Genomic DNA, 22,266 nt, shown 5'->3' on the forward strand with positions numbered 1-22,266 from the left:
CCATAGGAAATTAAGAATCTCTTGGTTAAAGACAAGGTGAGCAGGGCCTAAGTGAGAAAGCAGCTAGAGTGGAAATCAAAAGGTTCTGCAGACCCTAACCAGAGAATTTCTACAAAACTTTCCAATAAAGGTACTTGGAGAAAACTACCCAGGATGAGACAACATAAATCTATGACAAGAACTGCAAGAAGCGACTGCCAGTGGCACCAGGATTTGATGGTTCATTAGTCCCTTCACAGAGGCAAATATTCAACTTTAGAGTAACAAAATAGCCTTATTTTCTACTCGATTTTCTTTGGTGGCACTTTCAGTTGTCTCTGCTTTCTCTCATGAAAAACTTAATTAGTTTCTAGCTTGTATCTTCTGTAGATAGGGAAATAAAGAAAATAGCTTCTTATTTAACACTGAAAGTTACCAGATTCTTATGTGTGAACTAAAAAGATCAAGAGCTCCTCTGAACGAACTAATTGAAAACCAAGCTTCATTTTGCTTGAGCTGCACAAAGACTCCCCTAGAAAGTACCTCCACATCCTCTCCAAGATTATTAACATGATGTTCATCAGTCAGGCAGTGGAAAGAGATTAAAAAAAGGATATGGATTTGCAGCAAAAGGGCATGTTTAGCATAGTTATATTTTAAGCCTTGACTTGGCAACAAAGATGTCATCAAGTGCAGAAATAAAGCACTGGAGCACTGTAAGGTTCAGTGGGTATTTCAATTTTCCAGGGAGAAGACTTGCTCAACTCAAACTGACACAATGCTAATGACATAGCACACTATGGAAAAGCACAGCCTGAGTCTCTAAGGTCTCTCCATTCCCTGAGAATCTATTCAAGGCCACAGAATGCTCAAGTTCAGGAGAAGACTGACAGTTACCATTATTTCTATGTTTTTTAAATACCTTCAAACTGCAACTGGGATTCTTCCCAGGTACAAGGTCGCTTGCTCAAAATCAGTGCAACACACAATCAAGGCCAACAAGAGACATAACTAACCATCAGTAAGGAAACCCTGGATACCTCCAAAATGCAAGCAATATTTCTCTTTAATACACCAGGCAATAACCAATTGCTCACTCTTCTTTTACATTAAAGGGAAATTTATTCCTACTCCTTCTGCAAATGCAAAACCAAGAAAAGGCTACGTTTTATTCTACACATAAAAATGTTTAAAGTTTTTCTTTTTCAAAAAATAGCTCTCTCCCTAACCTCTGTGTTTCTTGATGCAGGTAAGTTTTAGCCTGTCAAATCTTCAACACAACAGTAATTCAAAGACAGAAAAGCTGAAAGTCAAGCAGCATTTAAAAAGAACTCAGTAAGTCCATGCCAGAGCCACAGGACATGAAAATTAGTAATGAAAAGCAGAGCACTCAGGCTACTCCAATATAACAAGAATTATAAACAGGATTACTATGTTCTTTGTTAAGAACACTGTATTACAGATCATAATACACAACTACAAGAGAAAGCATAAACTGCTCTTGTACTCATCTTAAACAAAAGTTGTTTGTGTTCTGTTTGTTTGACTGGATCCTTAGAAATTCTGTTGTAAAGCCATTCAGAGGAGCTGCACACACTTTGTGAAGACATCCACACCTCAGCACTTGAGGGAATATTTTGGAACCACCAGGATGGAACAGACAAAGACACTTGGAAAGGAGAAGAGCCATCAGTATTTACATGTTACATACTCCAAGTGTTTTATTTATTCAACACCTAATGTACACATGTAAAACTTTCATTGCAGCAGTAAATATTTATTCCATCCAATTGGCAAAAATGCAATCATGGACCATATACGGAACAGCTTTCCAGAGCACACAGCCCAAGCAGTCCTGTAAGGCTGGCTGCCTTACAGGAAATGCTGTATCACTGTCAAAGAAGAGCAACTCAATGCACAACAGAAAATCTTTACTGATTAGTATGAATTTTCCAGAATTGGGGGTGGAGGCAGTGAGGGTAGGTGTTTGTATTTTTTGCTACTATTCTTTTTGCCACATACAACAGCACTCAAGGAATAGAGACTGTGAAGTAGCAGAATAAATAACACCACTGGGCAAAGTAAGAGCTGTGTAAAATTACCAGAGTAGTCTTAAAGCAGGACATGACCACAAGAGCTACTCAGAGTGATAATTAACTGCAGTGAAAGAGTTAATACATGCAAGTTGTACTATGTAAGAGCTTGATATCTACATTTTATTTGAGAATTGTTTCTTGCCCTTTAGCAGTGTGAAAAACTTACAGAAAGACAGACTGATTCAGGTCTTCAGACATTAAATATGTCAAAAAATTAATGCAATTGTATTAATATCATTTCACTTACCTAATGCTTAAACAATTCAATTTAAATGAAATAAAACTGTATATAGAATATATACAGAATAAATAGTTTTTGCAATTCAGTTGGTCTAACTCAATGGTCTGCAGAATTAAGTCAAACCATCCCAATCTAAAACATCACTGAATTACAGATATAGGGAGAAACATCAGAACAAAGTATCACTCAGTTCTATTTTAAGAGATGCAGTGAGCCACTGCAACAGAGGAGAGGAATTTTCTTCAGGCAGCTCAAGGATATCATTGCTTAAGTCAACAAATTTATATCTAGAAAAAAGACATGTTCTTCTGGAAGAAAGTAGTTTAGATTACGTATTAGGAAGAGATTCTTTCCCCTGAGGCTGGTGAGGCCCTGGCACAGGTTGCCCAGTAGAGCTGTGGCTGCTCCATCCCTGGAAGTGTACAAGGCCAGGCTGGATGTGTGTAAAGACTCTTCCAACTCAAACTATTCTCTGACTCTTTTTAAGGAATGAAGTAAGCTTTACTTAAATCTCATAATAATGAAGGATAAAGCTTTTGAGTGCTATCACTTACTGTGGAAAGATTCTCAGTTGACAAAGAAACTGTGAGACATCCATATGTGTTCTGTGCACAATGTTACGCAGGACTGAACTTTACTTGAGTGATGAAACAGAATTCTCTCTATTTTATTTGCTCTCATCAGAAGACACTTCTCCCATCCAGTCATCAGCAACTAAGACCAGTGTGTGTTGATATCAAACACCCAGTCTGCACACAGTTGATGGAATTATTACTGCCTCTTTAATGACAAAGTTTAGGAAAGTCTTTGGAACTGCTGACATCCCTAAAATGTTTATTTCAGAGCTGCCTATCTCTTTGCCACTTGAGGCACAAGGCAATGACTTCTGTTAACCATTCCTTCCCTAGAGGTAAACCTGCAAGCACCATTTCTAAAAGCAGATCCCCATTAGATTAAGTCCAGGGACACAGACTGGCAAGTGACCACCACTTCCATACTTTGAGGGGAAGGGCACTTTTTTTTTTTTTCTGAAATCAAGAGAATCAAGTTCTTCCCATGGGAGAGGATAGAGGACACTTTTGTCACGGAATCCTGATATTTAGTTTTCTCCGTTCTTGGTAATAACTTGGTGGGAGCACTTATAAAAGTTCCCATATGCCTTTCCAAAAAAGGCAAACTATGGAATGCATTCCTACTGAAGAAAGGCAGATCAATTATTTGTTTTTTATGTTAACAGGATGCTTTCATCCAAACCAGTGCTGCTGTGCTTCAAGAGGAGATTAAAGGAACAAAAGCCACATCTCAAATGCCACAGTGAGAACACAGCAAAGCTTACACAAACTCTGTTTCCATCTTGTGAGCCTAACATCTCTACTCTGGAGAGTAGAGATACACCATGTATGGTAATTCCACGTAGAAATCACAAACTCTCACAGTATTTTGGTCCTTTCAAGGTTTTTCTGACAGGACTCTAAGGATATAGTCCTTTCGAGTGAAATTTGCAATAGCAGCTGTAGCTTTTGCATACATGTTCAAAACTGGAGTATTATAGCCCATCTTTACTATCAAACACAATTAATTCTTGTCAGTGGGGAATTTTCACAATTTTTTGACAATTGTACATACTGATAAAGTGAGAAGACTCATGCTGAGCTATTTGGTTATGAGAGCAATAAGATACTTTCAAAGAGGATAACAACAGTATGCTTTGCTAGTGAAAAGAGTTTTGCTATATTTTCAGTGTCATTGAAATTCATTTTTTATTTTACTATGGTAAAGATGATGCTCAACAGCATTTACAAGAACTTTTCCCCAGCGTGGATCCAACAGGTTTCAAACTGAAGAGGGGTCGGAACCAAATTATAATGGCATTACCTATCACAACCCCTTTTTGTCAGGATCTGAATGTGAGTATTTTGAGAAGTTTTTCCTCTTTGAAGATATGCTCAAAGTTTTCCACAGCAGACCAAGCTTTGCATAATGTTGCAAATTACCTGAAACAAGGAAAATGTTTTGCAAAAATACAAAATACACTTAAAAAGCACAAGATAGAAGCAACTGCATTTCATCTTAACCAAAATGAAAGTGACAACAAATTTAAAAATAAATAATGGCTTTTCTGATTTGAAAATTTAAGATGGATGCTGGCCTGCTAAATGTAAAAAAAAAAAAGAAATTAAGTGATAAACAACAGATGGATAGAGTGCCATCTTTTTAAAGGTTTAGCTTGCAGAACTGTTGTGCTTACTTTCATATGGTCAGTGCCTGCATTCCACTTGGTTAATAAAGTACAGCAACAAGACTTACGACTTCCATATGCAATCTTAAAACCAAAAATTAAAGTGTATTGTGCAAATAATAAACAGATGTTTGAAGTGTTCAAAGCCATAAAGGACATACATTTGAAAACAAATAGGAGAAGGCACCTGAGGAAAGTGATTATTAAGGATGGAAAAAGAAGGTACTTCCACAAAAAATGCTGAAGCATAAACCACTTTGTGAGTCAAAATAATTGCTGCAAACTGGTGACCAGGAAGACAACCAGATGCCATTTAAAAGCATGTATTTTTAAAGGAAAATATAATTTGGATTTGCCTCACAAAAGACTACTGCCAAGCTGGTCTGGACCACTGAATTATTATAACACTGAACAAGAACAGGTTAATGTTTATACACATACAGGTCAATGGAGATGAATAAAGTTATAACCAGAGCAGCCAGTAGGCATTGTGTTGTGCTGATCAGGTATTCCTCCTCTGTGATGGCCTAAGAAGCTGCTCACCTTTGTGCTAATTCTTCAGTTTCAGACTGATCACAAAAACATCCTTTACTGGCTGTTCCCACAATTCTCCACACAACTCCTAAAACCGACTTTGATCAAGAACAACTGAAAGGCAAGGTCCTGCTGTTATTGTTCTTGAGCTTTCTGTCCAACTTCAACTTCTGTGATGATCTGAGGAGCCAGCTATTGAACTCTAGCTGCTTCTAAATCAGGCTTTAGGTGTACACCACAGCTATCCCATCCTGTGATGTGCAGTACAGAAGCAGTAAAGCCAACAGATTTTTGACAAGAACAGCATTTTTTTAACTGTATATTCTTCATGCAGACAAGACTGAAATCTGAGCATCTAATTTATGCAAAGCATCCCTATTTCTAGACGCCACATAAAAATTCCAGAGTACTCAGCTTCACTATAGATATATAATTTGAAAATATTTTATATGAAAATTATATATTTTCCACTGTTGGCACTGAACACAGCTCATTTTCTCAGTTAAGAGCTGAATAACCCCAGTATGCTTAAAACAATTTCATTTCCAATGTGCAAAAAACACAAGGCAAGGGTTGATGATAGCCTGGGACATAATAAATCTGCAAGACTCTTCTTAGATGAAGTTAAATGGTCTTCTATTTGAAACAAACAAAAAAACCCCTACAGCTTTTGTCCTCACTAGCTCTGGGAAGCATTAAGTGCAGCAGATGAAATACTATCTCTGGTTAGGTCAGCTTGATCTCCTGGATCTGGCACTTGCCTACACTGTTCTGACTTCACACCTGCCCTCACAAAAATGTTATATACAAATCTGTGTCCCAAAATTAACTTACAGATTACAAACACCTACTCTCACACTAATTATATTACACACCCTTAAGCAGATCAAGTTGAAACTCGCTCTCTCCTCCCCCTGAGCCCACATCCCCCACTTCTTGACTAATCAGTTCTTGCTGGTAAAATTTGAAAGTTATCCAATTTTCCCTCTGGAGTATTCTTTAGCATCTCTACCAAAAACTCGTGCTGGAGCAATCAGCCAGTTGAAGCACCATGTGCCTTTTTACACACACAACACTGGAATTTCAAAAGCACTCAGTACACACACAACACTGGAATTTCAAAAGCACCCATGCTGACTTTGTGGGATTTGTGCTACTTGTAGCATTAAGATTTTTAATGATCTTCTAACCAACATCACATCTTCACTCTCCCACTCTGTAAGCAACCAGCTTCAAGGGTAATTAAATAACCTTTCACCCTTTACAGATGTGGCCTGGTTGTCTCACATTTACTGTCTCTGACGTGGATGTCCTGAGAGTGCCAAGTTTTTGAGTGGCCTCAGTGCTGGGAGTGGAAGCATTTATGCTCCCCCATTACCCCTCACAGCAGTTCACTCCCCTTCATCATTCACATTTGCGTGCCTGTCAGACCTTCTGCAACCCAAGTTTAACTTACTGCACCAGCAAAATACTAGACAGCCAATTTCTCTTCTGGGTTAGTTTCCTGCCAGGTTATTTCATCAGCTCATGGAAATGCCTAAGCAGCCTAACCACCACAAAGGCTGTACTGGCTCACTGCCTCCCCAAACTGCAGCCCTGCCATGGATTTGGAGCCTCCCAAAGTCACAACTGCTGAGGAAGCTGCTGTTGGACTTGCTCAAGAGAAAAATAAGCAAACAAGGCTGGTGGAGAAAGTTTGTAATGTAAGAGTGTTTCTTACTCAGTATTTTCCCCCTCATTTTTATGACACAAAATCCATTTAAAGCATATATAAGTAAAGCTTTTTATCTAAGGGGGATGCTGTGGAGAAGAATGAAATCTAAACACAGTATTTGACAGACTATGGGTTTGCTCCAGTCCCACTTATGTACTGATCAAATTCTCAGCTAAAATCCTAAGTGAGAGGTGGTGATGGGGTATTTCTTGCTCCAAGCTGCTCAGTCTCTGAACACTAAGGGATGGTCATCTCCTTACTGTATTAACACATTTCAGGTTATGCCACTTGTTATAAAAATCAGTAACACAGTAAAACTGACTAAGTACCAAACCATCAGATGCAATGACACTGATTTAAAATAACCCCTCCAGAAATGATGTAATTGCTTACATCTCAAGAATATTCAAGTCAACTGCCTCTAACGGCAAAAAACGCATAAATCTTCATATTAAAGGAAGAGTGCAGAAGTTAGCTATTCCTTCAGTTACTTACCAATCAGAATTTGACCTGTTTTTATTGCAGAACTACCTGGCACCAAGCCATGTACCACAAGCTTCTCTTCACTGACTCCTCTGCTATCTTTATCCCTCCTGCCTTGTTTTTCCACTCTTCTGCTGCTCCATGAAGACTGATGGACAATACCTACTAAGGCTTCCAGCAGCCTCTGCTGCTCTTCTTCCCCAGCACTGTAGAGTTTTCTGGGATTTACATAAACAGATACATCTTTGTACTTCTGCTGAACAGTGACACCCATTTTCTGAGCAGACCGGTGTTTCAATATGGAAGTAGGACCAGAGGGATGCACACTGCAGCTTCCACTGCCTTTCTTAGCAGAACTCTTTGGTAAAAGACTCCTCTTTTTTAGCATTTTGGTCCATTTCTTCAGTTCATACTTTCTTTCCTTTCGTGATCCCTCTTGAATAATTTCAGCTTCGTTTTCACTAAACCGGACATGATTCACTGCTGGCATTTCTGGACAGCTGTTCTGAAGCAGAACTTCTTCTTCACTTTCACTTAATTCTAAATAAAATAATTCCCCATTTTTCTGCACACTATCCAACCACTCAGGCTCAAGGTCACTGGAAAAGAAAGAGGAATGATCAATGAGTTCTGATAAAGAAGATCACTGTGCAAGTGAGATCTGATTATTTTAAGTAGGGAGGGGAAAGAGAGAGTGCAAGAGTTGAATAAAAAGTAGGAAAAAAATAGTTGTCCCCTGAATATTGTCAGCTCAACTGCTTTAAGTCTGCCAGGAGGGTTAGAGCTTGTTTTAGATAAATGATGGATATGGCAAGGAAAAACATCCCACTCACCAGTAAAATAGTTTTTTCAAATACCTTAGAGGAAAACAGCCATTGCAAAAAGCAGTATTCTCTTTTCAGAAAACAAACATTTCTTTGACATGCAAGTTTTAATTAGGAATTACATTCATGTGCATGATGGGATTTTCTCTTAAGAGAAAAAATTCCATTCTATTTGTTCTCTCCCATTATTTTTTTCCTTTATGCATTTGTAATATAATCATGGCATGATTTTTGAGGTGGTCCTGTGCAGAGCCTGAAGAAGGACTTGTTTATCCTTGTGGGCTCCTTCTAACTCAGGATATTCTGTAATGCTATGGGAACACAGATTGCCAGCCCTTTGGAAAGAGAAGATAAACATTTTAAAAATCACTTAGCTTTAACATAAAAAAAAAAAAATCCCCAAAACAATTTAAGATGAAATCTAGGTAACAATTTTTAAAACCCAAGTTCCAAATAGCATCTGCAAAAATACACACTAAAAATGCAAAGAGGCAGCACTGCTACAGAAACAGATCTGGCAGCTGGTGTGGATCACCCAAAGTCAAGAGCAAGACACTTCTGCAAAGCAAAAGCAAAGCAGCTCTAGGATATAACAGAAACATCACCAGCATAGTGCAAAAAAATTTTCGTCCTAATTTGGCAATGGTGATGTGTCAACCATGTCCAGTTTTGGATAGTAGGTTTTAAGAAAGATGTAATAACTGGAACATACCCAGAGCAAAGAGACAAATGCTATGTAGCCTATAATCACATTTAAAGGGAAGGAGACTGAAGGAAATAATACCGCCTTGGCTGAGGAAAAAGAAAAAAAAAAAAAAAACAAAAACAACAAAAAAAAAACCAACCAAAAACTGCCTGTTGAGGGGCAACAGACCAAATGAACCTTGAGGAGAACCATGGAGTGTTACTCCAGATAGATGAGAAGCCATAATGGCCAAAGTAAGAAGAGTACTCAGAGGTTTAATTATCTGGGATGTTCTGCATGGAAGATGATTTTCCGAAACAGACAAGACCAGTTAATTGTTCCTAACCAGATGAGAAAAGGTCTCTTTGTTTCATAAAAATCATGTAATGAAAAATGAGACTGGAGACTTACATCATAATTAATATAGTAGTTTAAAGTCAATACACATTCATACATTTTGCACTAGAACTACTTTTACTGAATAAAGAGTGTGAATCTGGTTTAAAGCTAGCAATAAATATTGATATAGAGCATTAATTTGAAAACACAAATAAATGATCAAGTTTAGCTGAATAGAGAACATTACACAGACATTGCACCAGAGCACCTTTACGGGCTCAACAAGAGGATCTGAGTGGACTAACAATACAAAAAACATTGGCATTAGTCTCCTTCTGCAGTCCCAGTTATTGAGAAAAGTCTATGGATCTTGCAGACAAGAAGAAACATCATCTATCTCCTCTGCATTTATTAGCTTTTTTTCCCAAATAGCTAGTTTAAAAGAAGAGCCACCACTTCTGATAATTTGGCTCTACCTGAGGGATAAATCCAAGTTTGCAATTTCTGCTGAGCTGTATTCATAATCCTGAGTTCTTATTCAAGAAAGCATCAGAATGCTAACAAAACCTAAAGGCTGTCAAGGGCACATTCTTTCTCATCCAACATCTCTCAGAAGGTGGTAGGCAAGAAATAACATGAGTTTTTCCTTGGTTTATTTCTTAAGGAGTACTCCCACATTCTGGCATATGTAAGCAAAATGAAGCAAAAACAAACAAAAACCAAAATCCCCAAACCAACCAATCAACTCCCCCACCCCCCCAACACAAAAACCCAAACAAAAAAAAAAAAAAGGAAACACTAGAAATTTACAAAGAAATAACATCTGGACTAGCAAGAACTCCTGTCACGTATGATAGCATTTTTATTCCCTCTTTTAAAAAGACTCTGATCTTTGGAGAAGCTGTTTCTTCTTTGGGGTAGATGTCAAAATTTCAGCCTGGACACAAGTTCATACACTCATGTTCTCTATTTTGATTAGAACAATATGGACCATTGGCAAAAAAAAAAAAAAAAAAAAAAAAAAAAAAAAAAAAAAAAAAAAAAGGTGTGGGCATTCTGGTGTTTACTCTGGGTTTGCCCAAACAGAACCACTCCAGAGGGAAGTCAAGAAGGAACTGTACTGTAAAAAAACTCTCACTTTCCCAACAGAGATCCACACAGACACCTGGAAAAGCAAATCTGAAACAAGAAGTCTGCACCTAGGATGAGAGATTTTCCCCCTAATGCTGTAGTATCACAATAAATTTAAACCAAGCAAGGCAAGAAAAAATGAAAAAAAAAAAAAAATTGATCTTTTTTCTCTTGTGTCAAAATAAGTGCTTACACAATAACCTCAACTTGCCTCTAGGACTGGAAGCTTCAGTCAAAGGAGCTAAAAAACTTGAAGGCCTGCATTTCCCTAAGAGTAGTTTCATTGATCCCACACAGGTATTTTCTCTTTGGGATAAATGTCTGAAAAACTGTGCTGATGGAAATTGTCCATTTTTGGAAGAAAGATAAACTAGAAAGGACCCAAGTTCTGCTGGATAAATTGTTATATAGATGAATTTTTAAAAGTATTATACATATTATTATGAGTAGTAGGCATGTGTTATGTGCTGAAATCTGTAGAACAGCTTTATCCCCTAAACATATTAAGAATGACAGTAAAAAGTCATTTTAGATGAAAGAATTGAGAAAAGAAAAAACCCAAACACACAAAATATATTAAAAAAATCACTTCAAGCTGAAATGTTACATTTGACTTCTGGCTTATAAATACAGAAATAAAGTAAGGTAGGTGTACATACAACAGCTTTGTGTCTGAGCCAGAGGTACAGGGCAACTGCAAATTAAACTAAGCTTGAACACAATTCTAACTTCTAACTTACTTTTTACTTACTTAATTGTAACTTACTTTTTTCCCCCCTCCACTGCACAGCATGATGAAACTAACATGCTGAATGAAATGCTATTGATTAGACCCTGAAATACACATTTGAAGTGTCAAGCACAGCTGCTCTAACACAGGGAACCAAATCAATGTTGTAAGTTGTAAACAACCAAGTTGTTGTAAACTGAACTTCATCCGAATTAAAAAAAAAAAAAATACAAATAAACTAAAACCCAGAAGGCTGCATTTGTAACTTAAAAATATGTATTATAACTTAGACAGAAGATGTGTGAAATACACATTGGAAGTATAAAGCACAGATGCTTTAACGCAGGGAACCAAGTGAATGTTGTAAGTTTAAGTTCATCCGAATTACAAAATACACAAATAAACTAAAACCCCGGAGGTTGCATTTAGAACTGTAAAATAAGCATTATTACAGAACTGCCGTCTGACTTAAGACACTAAAATGAAAGACGACAGCTTTCCTGCTAAAGCGTGTGCCAAGTTCCTCCGTCCCCTCGGCTTCCCAGCGGGGATGCAGGACTCAGCGCAAGGACTGCCCGCAGCTGAGCCCCGGCCGCGTTACCGTCAAGGCTCTGCAGGGACACACCGTCGCAAACCTCGCACGGCTCTCTGCTCCTAGAGCCAGCCCAGCCCGGCCCAGCCCGGCCCGGCCCGGCCCGGCCCAGCACCGCCCGCAGCCGGGCTCCGCTGCGCACGGGCGGCGCGACCCCAGTCAAGCCCCCGCGGCTCGCCCTTCCCGGCCCCGCCCTTACTCGGAGCTCGCAGCCAGCGAGGAGCCGGAGGAGCCGCTCTGGCTGCCGGTGGCCGCAGGCTCAGCGCCTTCTCCCCCCGCCGCCTCCATCCCCTCGGCGGCGGCGCTCCCGACGGGCGCCCCGGACGCCATGACAGCCGCGCGCCGGGAGGGGCACGTGACGCGCGCCGCGCCCTCCCATTGGCCGGCGCCCCGCTCGCCATGGAGACGGAGGGACGCGCGAGCGCCTGGCCGTGAGGCGCCGTCCCTCGGCGCGGGGCGTAAAGCCTGCATCTCCATGGGAATTCCCGTGTGCCCAGCCTCCCCCGGCCCTCGAATGCCTTTCCCTGGCTCAAAAGGAACGCGTCGTGGAGAACGAGACTTTACTTAGTTTATTTAGTGCCAGCACCCGTCCCATAAAAGATACCGTTAGTGAAACTCGGGAGTCCTAGAGTGAGGCTCAGAGCATTGTAACCAAACACTGATCAGGAGGGGGAAACACGAGGTAAAAAGTGCTTCTGGGGTCAGCTGGTAAGCAATGGGATGCCTCTGTGCTTTATTTTATGTGCTATAGTATCAATTTAACGAGCTGTGAGAAATAAAGGTAGGTTCTCCTTAGGTTTGTCAGGAGAGCAGCGCGGTTCAGGAGAAACAAGGATGTGACAGACCTTAGCAAGTACCTTAAAATAGCCCATGCAGTCTGCACGTGTAAAATCATGCACAGTCGAGAGAGACACACACACACAAAAAAACCCCAAACCCTACTCGTATTTCAGGACTTAAATTATTCACATCCATGAAAAACAAGACCCATGGCAGCCCTGCAGACAACTTGCTGTGTAGCTGTGCCAGTAAACCCATCAGGACACACATGATGAGTAGGGAAAGGGATGGAGAGAAATTGTTGGAACATGTTTCATGTGCTGGATTTAATCTCTGCTCGGTGGGATATTTGCACAGCTTCAGCAGTGAGGTTTTATAGCGCTGGAACACTACAGAGGAGTGACAGAATCCTGGTATGAAATTGCTGTACTTGAAATTGCTGTAGGGAAGCATATATTAGTAAGTGTGATTTCAAGTGAATTAGCAGACAGAAATATTTTGGACTGACATCCACGTGATTAAGGCTTCAACTGGAGTAAAAATACCTACATTAAATACTGAAGGGCGATTCTGAAGTCCCTAGATAAGACCTGATTTTACAGATAAATTACTGTTGCACGGTTATTAAGACTACGAATTTATCCAGAGGGGGAGACATAAGCATTTCCTAAAGAAAACACTTGTGCTACTATGGTTTCATTTAGAAGGTGAGATATACTGTCCCACCCTCCCAAATTATGCTTACTTTTGCAAGCACTTCTAATACACCGAGCAGCACACTGAAGCATTTCTGTCGAGAAGTGATAGTCAATGCCAGATGGTGCTGTGTTAGTTAAATTTCACTGAGTTCAAGAGCTGATTAATTGGTTCCAGTTGTTTGCTCACTAAGTGAGAGCACTCACTACAGGCGCTCTCTCAAGGAGGCAGTGGTTTTACACCACTTGCTATTTTATAGGAATAAGCATATTATGAATGGAAGGATGATGGAAGGCTTTGGTCCTCTGAGAGGAGTAGCTGGGAGCCACCTAAAGATTTGGCTGAAACGAATGTGGAATTTCTGCTGCTGTGGGAACAAATAAAGATTGCAGGATATATCTCGCACAGCAGGATCTCATTTTAGTGAAGACATAGATTTTCCTACACAATCCCTCTTGAGAGGAAAGCCTCTCATTTCTTGGGCATAAATATTAGGATGAAACTTGAAATAATTTGTCCTCTGGCAGACACTTTACACTTAATCCGAGTAGCTGGGGCTGATGCTCCTCACTAAAGAATCTATGAGCCTTCAATGCCAAGTTGCTGTTTTTAACATGCAGATGGTAAAAATCTGCCAGAGGGTATCACTGGCATCAATAGCACTGCTCACTTTCACTAGACAACTGGGTAATGAGCACTTAGGAGTGGATAATTAAAGCCTGAAGGTTGTTCTGATTAGCTGTTCCTGCAAAGAACTAAATCCACGTGTGGATATTTATTTCCTGAGCAAGAGTTTCTTGTTACTTTTTTTTTTTTTGGCTTAACCTGTTTCAGAAGCTGTTGTGCTTTAAAAATAACAGCCTGCCTTGATCCATGCCTATATTCAGGAGACTGAAGTTAAAAGAAGACAGGGCATAGGACACACTGGTTCCATGCTTCAAATTACAGCTCTTCATTTGTGCTAATGAGATAAGAAGGCCCTAAGTGACTTGGTAATGTTTCTTTTTTTCCTTTCTTGATTTCAGATCACTTAATATTTCCAGGAAGGCTCTACCAACAACTGGACAGACACAAGTGATACACTGTAGATAAAACATGATATGTTACAAGCAGATAAAACTAAGAGGGAAGTAGTTTCATCTCTGTTTTTCAGTTGTGTTTCTTGCTAACACCTGTTTACTGAAAGAAAAACTAACCAAAAATATGAGTGACATTGTATTTCAGCTATTGATTCCAGGTTTTTTTTATTCCTTCAGAGCACAGCATGAGCAAAATATATCAGAATAATTCACTCTTTTTTAAAGATTAATGACAACAAGACAACTTTCCCCTCCCCTGCCCAAGTGTTTCTTAAAGTATGAAAATACAAGTGTTTCATATGTATGAAAATACATATTTCACAAGGATTCCTCAATAATGAAGATTTTTTTTTATTATCAGGTTCCCATAAAACCGTGTAAAACTGTGATTAAAAAATTTTCTCTTCACAGCTCCTCTGACAGGACTGTGTAGAGACCATCCACAGCAAAGTGGCATGAATTGAAGAGTGACACTGTCATTTTAATCGGGATATTTACATATAAACTGAATGAAAGCTATCTCTGGGACCAGAGGAACAGAAATCTTGTGAGCAAACACTCTAGTGCCCAATAAATGAAAGAGAATATTCTGACTTCTTAAGCTGTCTGTATCAGCTCTGATCACAGAAGGTATTTCAGAAGAACACAAAATCAACAGGAAGACAGCCATGAAAAATCTGGGAAGCATAGTACAACTCATCTCATTCTTTTGAAAAACAGTGTTAAGAGTTTTCCCCAGAATGAAAAGCAGCTGTAATTTTAATTTTTCCCCTACTGCTTTTACTTCACCTTTAATGTTTTAAATGCTTTTTTTTTAGGATCACCTGCTATGCATAGCAGGTATGTCAGGCATGAAAGAAAACCATTATCTGCAGTCAGTCAACATGCAAATGTTTCAAGCATGAGTAGCCTTATTCCACTTAGAGTATATTAACGTAAGCAATACCACGGGGCAGCGTGTTTTTAATCCGGCTCTGAAAGAGAACATTTTCTGTTAAGTCACTGAAAAGTCCATGGGGTTCTGTTTGCACTCGAGCACATTTATTGAGCATAAAGCAGCCTCAGAGTGCCGTGCTGGAGCAGGCTGATTGCAGCGTGCCCTCCTTGCTGTGCTGTGTGTTTGCATCCCCAGTGCTCACCGGAATGGATTTCACACGTCTGACGCCTTGAGCTGGAGTTAAAAACCACTTGTTAGTTTCCATAGCAAGAGCTGCTTGGAGCTGGCACTGGAAGTGCCCGTGTGCTTTTTCTGTGCAGCTGGAAATAAACCAGCGTGGCTCAGAAACAGGAAACGGACACTTAGCAGAACTGCAGATGAGCTCTTGGATTCTGCTGAATGGGATGCGTTTTTCTTTGTAAAGTTTCTGCGGGTCTCAGCTAAGCACGGGTCTCTGCACGGGCCTGGTGGGCAAGATCCTATTGTCGAGACGTCTTTGTGGGGGATACCGTGGAAAATCGCACGTTAGGGATGGGCAGTGCAGGAGGAAAAGCAGCTGCTTCTCATACAGTGTGCCGCCTCCTGTACATCCACTTAAGGATTTCTTTCCCATCCCTCTTGGATTTGTGTGCGAGTTAGAAAACATTATCCCCTGCCCTTAGAGAAGGGTTCAAAACGCTTATGGCATGGATGCAACAGCATCAATCTATATCAAAGACTTATCAGCACGTTTCTCTGCACGTGTAAGAGTCCCGGTCGTAGCTCCGTAGCTCCCCTCACCTGCACATCTTCCTGTTCTCCAGGAAGGAGGGAGGGAAGCCCAAGAGCACCTCGGCTCCCCGCCGGCAGCCACCCCTTCCCTTCCCTTGCCGTGCACAGAGGGGCAGCCCCGGCTCCCGGCAGCAGGACACGGCTCATCGCCCCACCCGCCGCCACGACAAAAGGGGAGCTCGCCGGGGCGCCGGTGGCTCCACTGTCCCTCCGCCTGGCGGGTGCTGCCCTGCGGAGGGGAAGGGATGCCGGAGCCTCCCGAGGTCGGGAAGCGATCTCGGGCAGCCGCCCCCCGCTCCCCGTCCCGGGCACTGACCTGTGCAGCAGGACGCTCTGCACCGAGTCCAGGTCCTCCAGGTTCCTGGTGACGGGCCGCGGGATGCTGTACCTGCCCGCTCCGAACATCGCGGGCGGGCGGGCGGCAGCCACCCCCGCATCCCCCGGCCCGCGGCACCGGGACTGCGGCCAGGTGGCGAGAGCCCTTAAGCCCCGCAGCCCGCCCGTCCCCGCCGCGCCGCCCGCCCGCGCCCGGGACCCAGCGGCGCCGCGCCGCGGGGCGCGGGGGAAGCGCGTCCTGCGCAGCCGGGAGGTCGCGCCTGCTGCACCACTGCGCTGTGGCACGGTGTCGTTTCTGTCAGGAACTTGCCAACCGTGAAAACCCGAATTTCAAGTAAATTAAGGAAGGCAATTCCTCGCTGCAGCCGTAGATTTCCACTTCCCCCCTCACCCAGAGCTTCATTCCCAGCTCCAGCTATGTGAGCAAATAGTTTTTCCCCATGTATTTTCCTGCTGGTCAAAGTAGTGAATTGCCCGGTTGATCCTCTTTCCTTAAGTCACAATATGAATAATTAGCAATAGCACAAAATCCAATCCGGTCTTTGATTCCCTCTTTCACAAAATATTAGATACAAGTGGTTTCAGATGATGACGGGACTCCTTACTGGGTTTCCATCTGTAAAATTCTGATGCAGTATATTGAATGAACAGGGATATGAATGTATAAAACCCCTATCTTCACTGTTTTTATTCTTTCTTGTGAATTGCCATAATTTATTTTCTCTGCTCCCTTTTATGGGATCAATTTTCTCTAATTTTTCAAAATGTGGTCATCTCCTCCAGGTTTTCTCTGATAGCTGACATAAGATCAAGAAGTAATAAAGTCTTGCAATCTGTTAAAAAAGCCATGAATTTTAGTTTCTCTCAGACCTTGTGCCTGAAGTAATTATAGAAGCACAGCAATGCAGTAGTTTCCCAGAAAGACCATTAAGAGGAGGACCACTGGCATGATAGACAACAGCAAAGTGAAAACCACTGAATATTTTAGCACCGCACTCTGTGCGATGCTGGCTACCGCGTGGAGCAAAAGCTTCAGTTTTTTGCAGACTTTGGCTTGAGTAGGCAAACTCAGTTTGGAGAGGGTGAATGCAGAATTACCATGAGTCTGTGGGTGGGATTCTCACCAAGTAGTGTGACTTGAATATTTATGCCTCTTAATATTTTTTTCCTTTTCTTAAAATTTTGTTTTCTTTTTTTCTTTGATACCAGCATGAAAATTTAAGAGAAGCACAATCCCCTCTGAATCCCACTCCTGTCAAGGATGCGGAACCACCACCCTCCATTGAGGTGAGTGACGGCAGCAGGACTAAAATAAATAAAAATCTTTGGCACCAGGGTGCCAGGGAAGCTGAATGTACACCAGGGTTTTGTGTCTAAGTAGCAGTGACTGAAGGAGTCTGGCATGTACAGTATCAAGATCAGCATAATGCTTCCAGAGTGGGCACTGAGCAAAGAACTTGCATTACCCACATCTTGATTTCAGAAAGCTGATGGAAAATTTGTGGTGGTTGTGTCACCATTGCCTTAGAAAAACACTTAGGCACCATGCATAATTCAGCCTTTTTACTTTTTTTATGCCCTGAGGGAGCAGAGATGTTTAATTTGTACACATCAGGGGTGTGTTTTCCCCATTCACTTAGGAAAACACCAACCCCACATCTGGATCTAGAATTTGATGGTAGAAAACAACAAAACTCCCAAACATTACCATTGGAATCACCCTGTGTGTCCAGCAGGCCTTCTCAAGATCCTTGTCAGCTTTTTGTTTTTCCAGAGCTCCTTCTCACTGGGAGACCTTTTTTTTTTTTTTTTTTGGTGTTTCTTAAACTACTGAGCTAATACTGAATTTAATGGTAGTATCATCTGCTACTAGTATTTTACTTTTACATGGGTTTAAAATTGGTTGTGGAGATCTTTACTAAAATGGCTTACAACTCTGCAAAACTAGAACATGTAAACACAAGTATAGAGACCCCCAAAATGTGCCAAAATGAGAGAAACTGGCTTAGGTTTCGTGTAGCTTATGAAATGGAAGATCACAAAGCACCACACTGCTGACAAACAGGCCAAATTACTAATTTTAAAATCAAATAGAATGTTTTTCCCGGTGTGAATTGCAACTTTTACCACATTTAGTATGCCTAGACTCAATATTTATGTGTGACACAACTGGAAAATGAAAGAGGAGCAGAGAGTCAAAAGTGATACAGTGGATACTTTCAGAGCCCTATATTTTTCCCTGAATATATTTACATTACCTTAGTTGCACATAAGTTTTTCAAGTTAAAAGACAGGGGTCTGAGCTAGCATGAATCCTGCAGATACTCCAGCCTTTGACATTTACTTTATTGACTTTTGTAGATTACAGTTTCAGTAAAATGCAAAGTGCAATTGCATTGTATTTTCTGTAATTGCATTGTATTTTCTGTATTTTAGGCCACCTTAGAGGAAGGTCACAATTCCATTTGAAGTTTGTCAGCTCTTGTATTTGTACATGAATGAGACCATGGCACTACAGCATATTTTCCTGAATCCAATAAAATATGTGCAGTTGGAGAAAGATTATAAAATTCTGCAATGCAGAGAAAACCAAGCCAATAGGGATTGGGGAAGGAGGAAAATCAACCAGTTTAAATGCACAGAAATGACAATAGGGAATTTTAAGAGACACCCTGCCTACAAAGTAACAATAGCCTACTTGGGCTCCCCTTCTATTGTGATACTTTTTCTGCCAGCTGAATTGCCTTGTGAAAATCCTTCTGCTTTGTTACAGAACAATTCTAGTGCTGATGATGTAAAAGAAAAAAAGAAATAGCAAAATACTCTGATACTGTGCTTATTACATACTCCTCTTTCTGAAATTATACTGTGTTTTTTCTCCAGCTGATGTTAGGCTCTAGCAGATTATGCAACTATTTCCAATGCTGACTAGGTCAGAAGTTTTTGAGTCATAATCCCCTTCTGGAAAAGACTAAAAGAGGTGGTAAAGCTACTTTTGCAGTATTCAAACACTTTTAATCTCCTTGACTTGTCTGGTGAGTTTTAGTGTGCCCAGGGATCAAAGATTAACCAGCATTCATGGGCTGCACAAGGTAGAAATCAGCTTATTACTTCATATGTATGATGTGTCATTTATATCATGACTCATGAGATGTTAGCACATGATGAGGAGAGTTGAAATGTTTTGGGAGAGACTTCATTCCTTCAATTAAGGGAGAAAGTTCCTATTTTTTTTCTATTTGGTCATACCTGTGAGTAAGGGACACTGTACCTTTACTGTATTCAATTCCCAAATTAAGGACCATGGCAAATATTTGTTAGGGTACAAGGTTACTTTCCCGTTCTGCCATTCTGTCTAGAAACATTCCTTAAATCTACAGGAATTAGGAAAGTCTGTATGATTTGATCTTCTGCTGATTAACAGTGGATACTGTTGGAAGTTCTGTGGTGTGGGCATTGTTGTTCTTGGACAACAGGGTAGGTTCTCCCTCACCAGAACATGCATCCTCAGGCTGCTACTGCCTGTCTGCTGTCATGTTTGAAAGACTGAGGAGTTGGATTGGTAAGGTATTTTTCCAAGGGGATGTTTCCTGGCTGTGCCTCTTGTCTACAAACAATTGTAAATATTCTAAAAGGCAGAGGCAACACACTAATTTTCACTTCTGTCACAATCAGAAATGGACATCCACCTCTAGATTTGCTTTTACTCTCATTGACGCTAGTGGCATGTGAAAAAAACCCAAACACAGAGAGATTTTGGTGTTACTGCATCACTTAAAGAATAGCTCCTTGTTTTGTGTCTGTGTGGAGACATCTGGGTTCACCAAGCTGTCCTGTTACCTGCCTTGTGTTACATCAGCGCTGCACTGCAGAGAACAGAAGGAACAGCTCTGCTACACTGAGTTTAACCATCTCTTCTTCTCAGACTGCAGGGGCACAAAACATTCTGTGCATTCCAGGCTCTGCCTTCAGACCAGCCTTGCAGCAGCAAGAAAGAAAACTAATTTATTTGTCAAACAAATCTCCTACAGTTCTGGGCTCTCTTCAAAAGCAGCCACAAAGGCAATGCTTTTGGCAAACTGGTGAAGTCAGCAGTACAGGAACCCCTGGAAATACAAATTTATAGTCCGTAGGGAAACCATTAATCCAAGGAGTAAGTGATAAGCTGAACAGCAGCATAAGATGATGTCGCTCATTTTATATCAATCTTCCACTTCTGCAAAGAATCTTCAGCTTGCAGAACAGTGGGGATAGGTTGGACACGTGGTTACTTCATGGCCTTTAAAATAACTTGCTGGATTCTTATTACTTCCTCTAAGACAGTTTTTGTACCAACGAGAAACCTAAACCTAATTGCAAAAGCCACCCTAAAAATTATTACATGACTGATATATTGCAAAGACTGATAAAACATGATTAGACTTTGTTAAACTGAAGCTGATAAAGTTCTTGTGAACTTGTCTATAAGTACAGTTTGTGGCCATGTGCTCTTGTGAGAAACAGACCAGAACCATAAAAAGGGGTGACTTATGTTTTATATGAACATCTGGGCAAAGTATATGTGGCAAACATGCTAAATAAAAAAATAAAAAAATTGAATTTTGACCCCAGATTTATTTTTAGGATTGATTTTAAATCTCTCTTTCCCTCTTATCCCCAGTTTCTGGACTTATCTGAATTTCTGGAGGCACAGACTTTGGTGCATTGCTTTGGAACAGCCTGTCTGTAATTTAAAAATTTAAGAGCAAATACATGTACTTTAAATGTGCCACCTCACAAAACAGCACATTTGGATTAACATGAATTTTCTTTTTTTCTGGTGTGATAATCTGAGAGAAGCATATGTAGAATTTCTATGGATTAAACAGTTTATAAAACTAGTTTAATCGTGAGAGAAGTGGGATTATTTTAAAGGCTAAAGACTTTTAAAATTTTCCTATCAGGTGTGTTGGGAATAAATATATAAATGCATAACACCAAAAGCAGCCACAACTAATTTACATCATGAGAAAATAGATACTCTTCTCACTCATTTAGTTTTCATCAGAGGTTATTATTTAAAAATGTAAATATTTTACGAAGCTACAAAATTTTAAAAAAGCAAAATAGCACCACCTGGTGCTGATCAAAGTTTTTGCGATCAGTTCCAGTCTCTCAGTTTGAGATTACTGCTGTACAGATGAATCAGTGGCTTTCACAATATCAGTTTGAGGTCATATAAATAAATAACCTTATCACTAATTTTATTCTTAATGCTTTGGCTCCTTTTTCTTGTAGACCTTTCTTCTCTCTAAGCCTTTATCCATTATTTACCAGTTTTTAGGGACTTATTGGAAAAGTTCTTCTGGCTCATTCTGGATATGTGTAAGGAGTTATTGATTAAAATATGATTTCTAGGCTTTTCTTCAGCTGGTTTAGATTTGAGGATGATGAGAGACTCCAGATAAAAGTGAACTTCACTACTCTTTTTCTTTGTTTCTAATTATTCCTGGGCTTCCTTGTAGTGTTCAGAAATAAAAGCATAATTGAGGTCAATCCCTATATCCTGATAGGACTTCAGCGGTCTAAAACCTGTCGAAATCAACAGGCAGTTAAGTGCCTGAGGATGAATCCCTAAGAATTCAATTTCTAGGCATTATATACTTATTTCTGAAAAAAGTTTCCTATTCATTCCTTCTCAGTGACTGATTTAATATTATGGTCACTTTGTCAAACAGTACTTTGTGTGTCACTGTTTTGCTTATGTTACTTTTAAAAACTGAAGTGCGTATCATTTCTTGTGAAGTAAAAAAAATTATAAAGTCGACACATTCCTGGAATAAACATCATTACATTAATAAAATAAACAAACCAACAACTAGGTAAACTCTCACAAATGAGTAGGGAATATCTTGGGAGTTTGCTACAACATTGTTTTGGAAGCTTTTTTTTGTTCTATTTTGATGTGTTTGAAGTATGAAAACCAACTAAAAATAGAATTTTCTTCAGATTAATGAAGCAGAACTAAGAAATTGCTGACTAGGAATCTAAGAGATACTAGGGACACTATCTGAGTGCACACAGCAGGAGGGTGGGGAGAT

The 22,266-nt window shown here is 40.3% G+C and overlaps 1 protein-coding gene and 1 long non-coding RNA gene across 8 annotated transcripts in view; one reads left to right on the forward strand and one right to left on the reverse strand.

The window, feature by feature from the left end:
• The window catches only part of INTU (inturned planar cell polarity protein), a 39,473-nt gene extending 23,124 nt beyond the window's left edge, over positions 1-16,349 (reverse strand). The window contains exons 1-2 of one of the 2 annotated variants that reach the window (XM_068187922.1): positions 16,167-16,349; positions 7,299-7,885 (exon numbers count right to left, since the gene is read on the reverse strand). In XM_068187922.1, the coding sequence (XP_068044023.1) occupies positions 7,299-7,885; positions 16,167-16,255 (676 nt within the window). In that variant the 5' untranslated portion in view covers positions 16,256-16,349. Of the gene's footprint in view, positions 1-7,298; positions 7,886-11,786; positions 11,919-16,166 lie in introns of those variants that run through there. The other variant, XM_068187921.1, reaches the window with a different exon arrangement.
• Positions 12,239-22,266, forward strand: part of LOC137472621 (uncharacterized) — a 75,042-nt gene continuing 65,014 nt past the window's right edge. For 5 of the 6 annotated variants that reach the window (XR_010998311.1, XR_010998309.1, XR_010998312.1 and 2 more), the window contains exons 1-3: positions 12,506-14,047; positions 17,070-17,268; positions 17,396-17,473. This is a non-coding gene — a long non-coding RNA (uncharacterized lncRNA). Of the gene's footprint in view, positions 12,296-12,505; positions 14,048-17,069; positions 17,269-17,395; positions 17,474-22,266 lie in introns of those variants that run through there. The other variant, XR_010998307.1, reaches the window with a different exon arrangement.

This window comes from Anomalospiza imberbis, chromosome 4, assembly GCF_031753505.1.
Source record: "Anomalospiza imberbis isolate Cuckoo-Finch-1a 21T00152 chromosome 4, ASM3175350v1, whole genome shotgun sequence".
NCBI lineage: Eukaryota > Metazoa > Chordata > Aves > Passeriformes > Viduidae > Anomalospiza > Anomalospiza imberbis.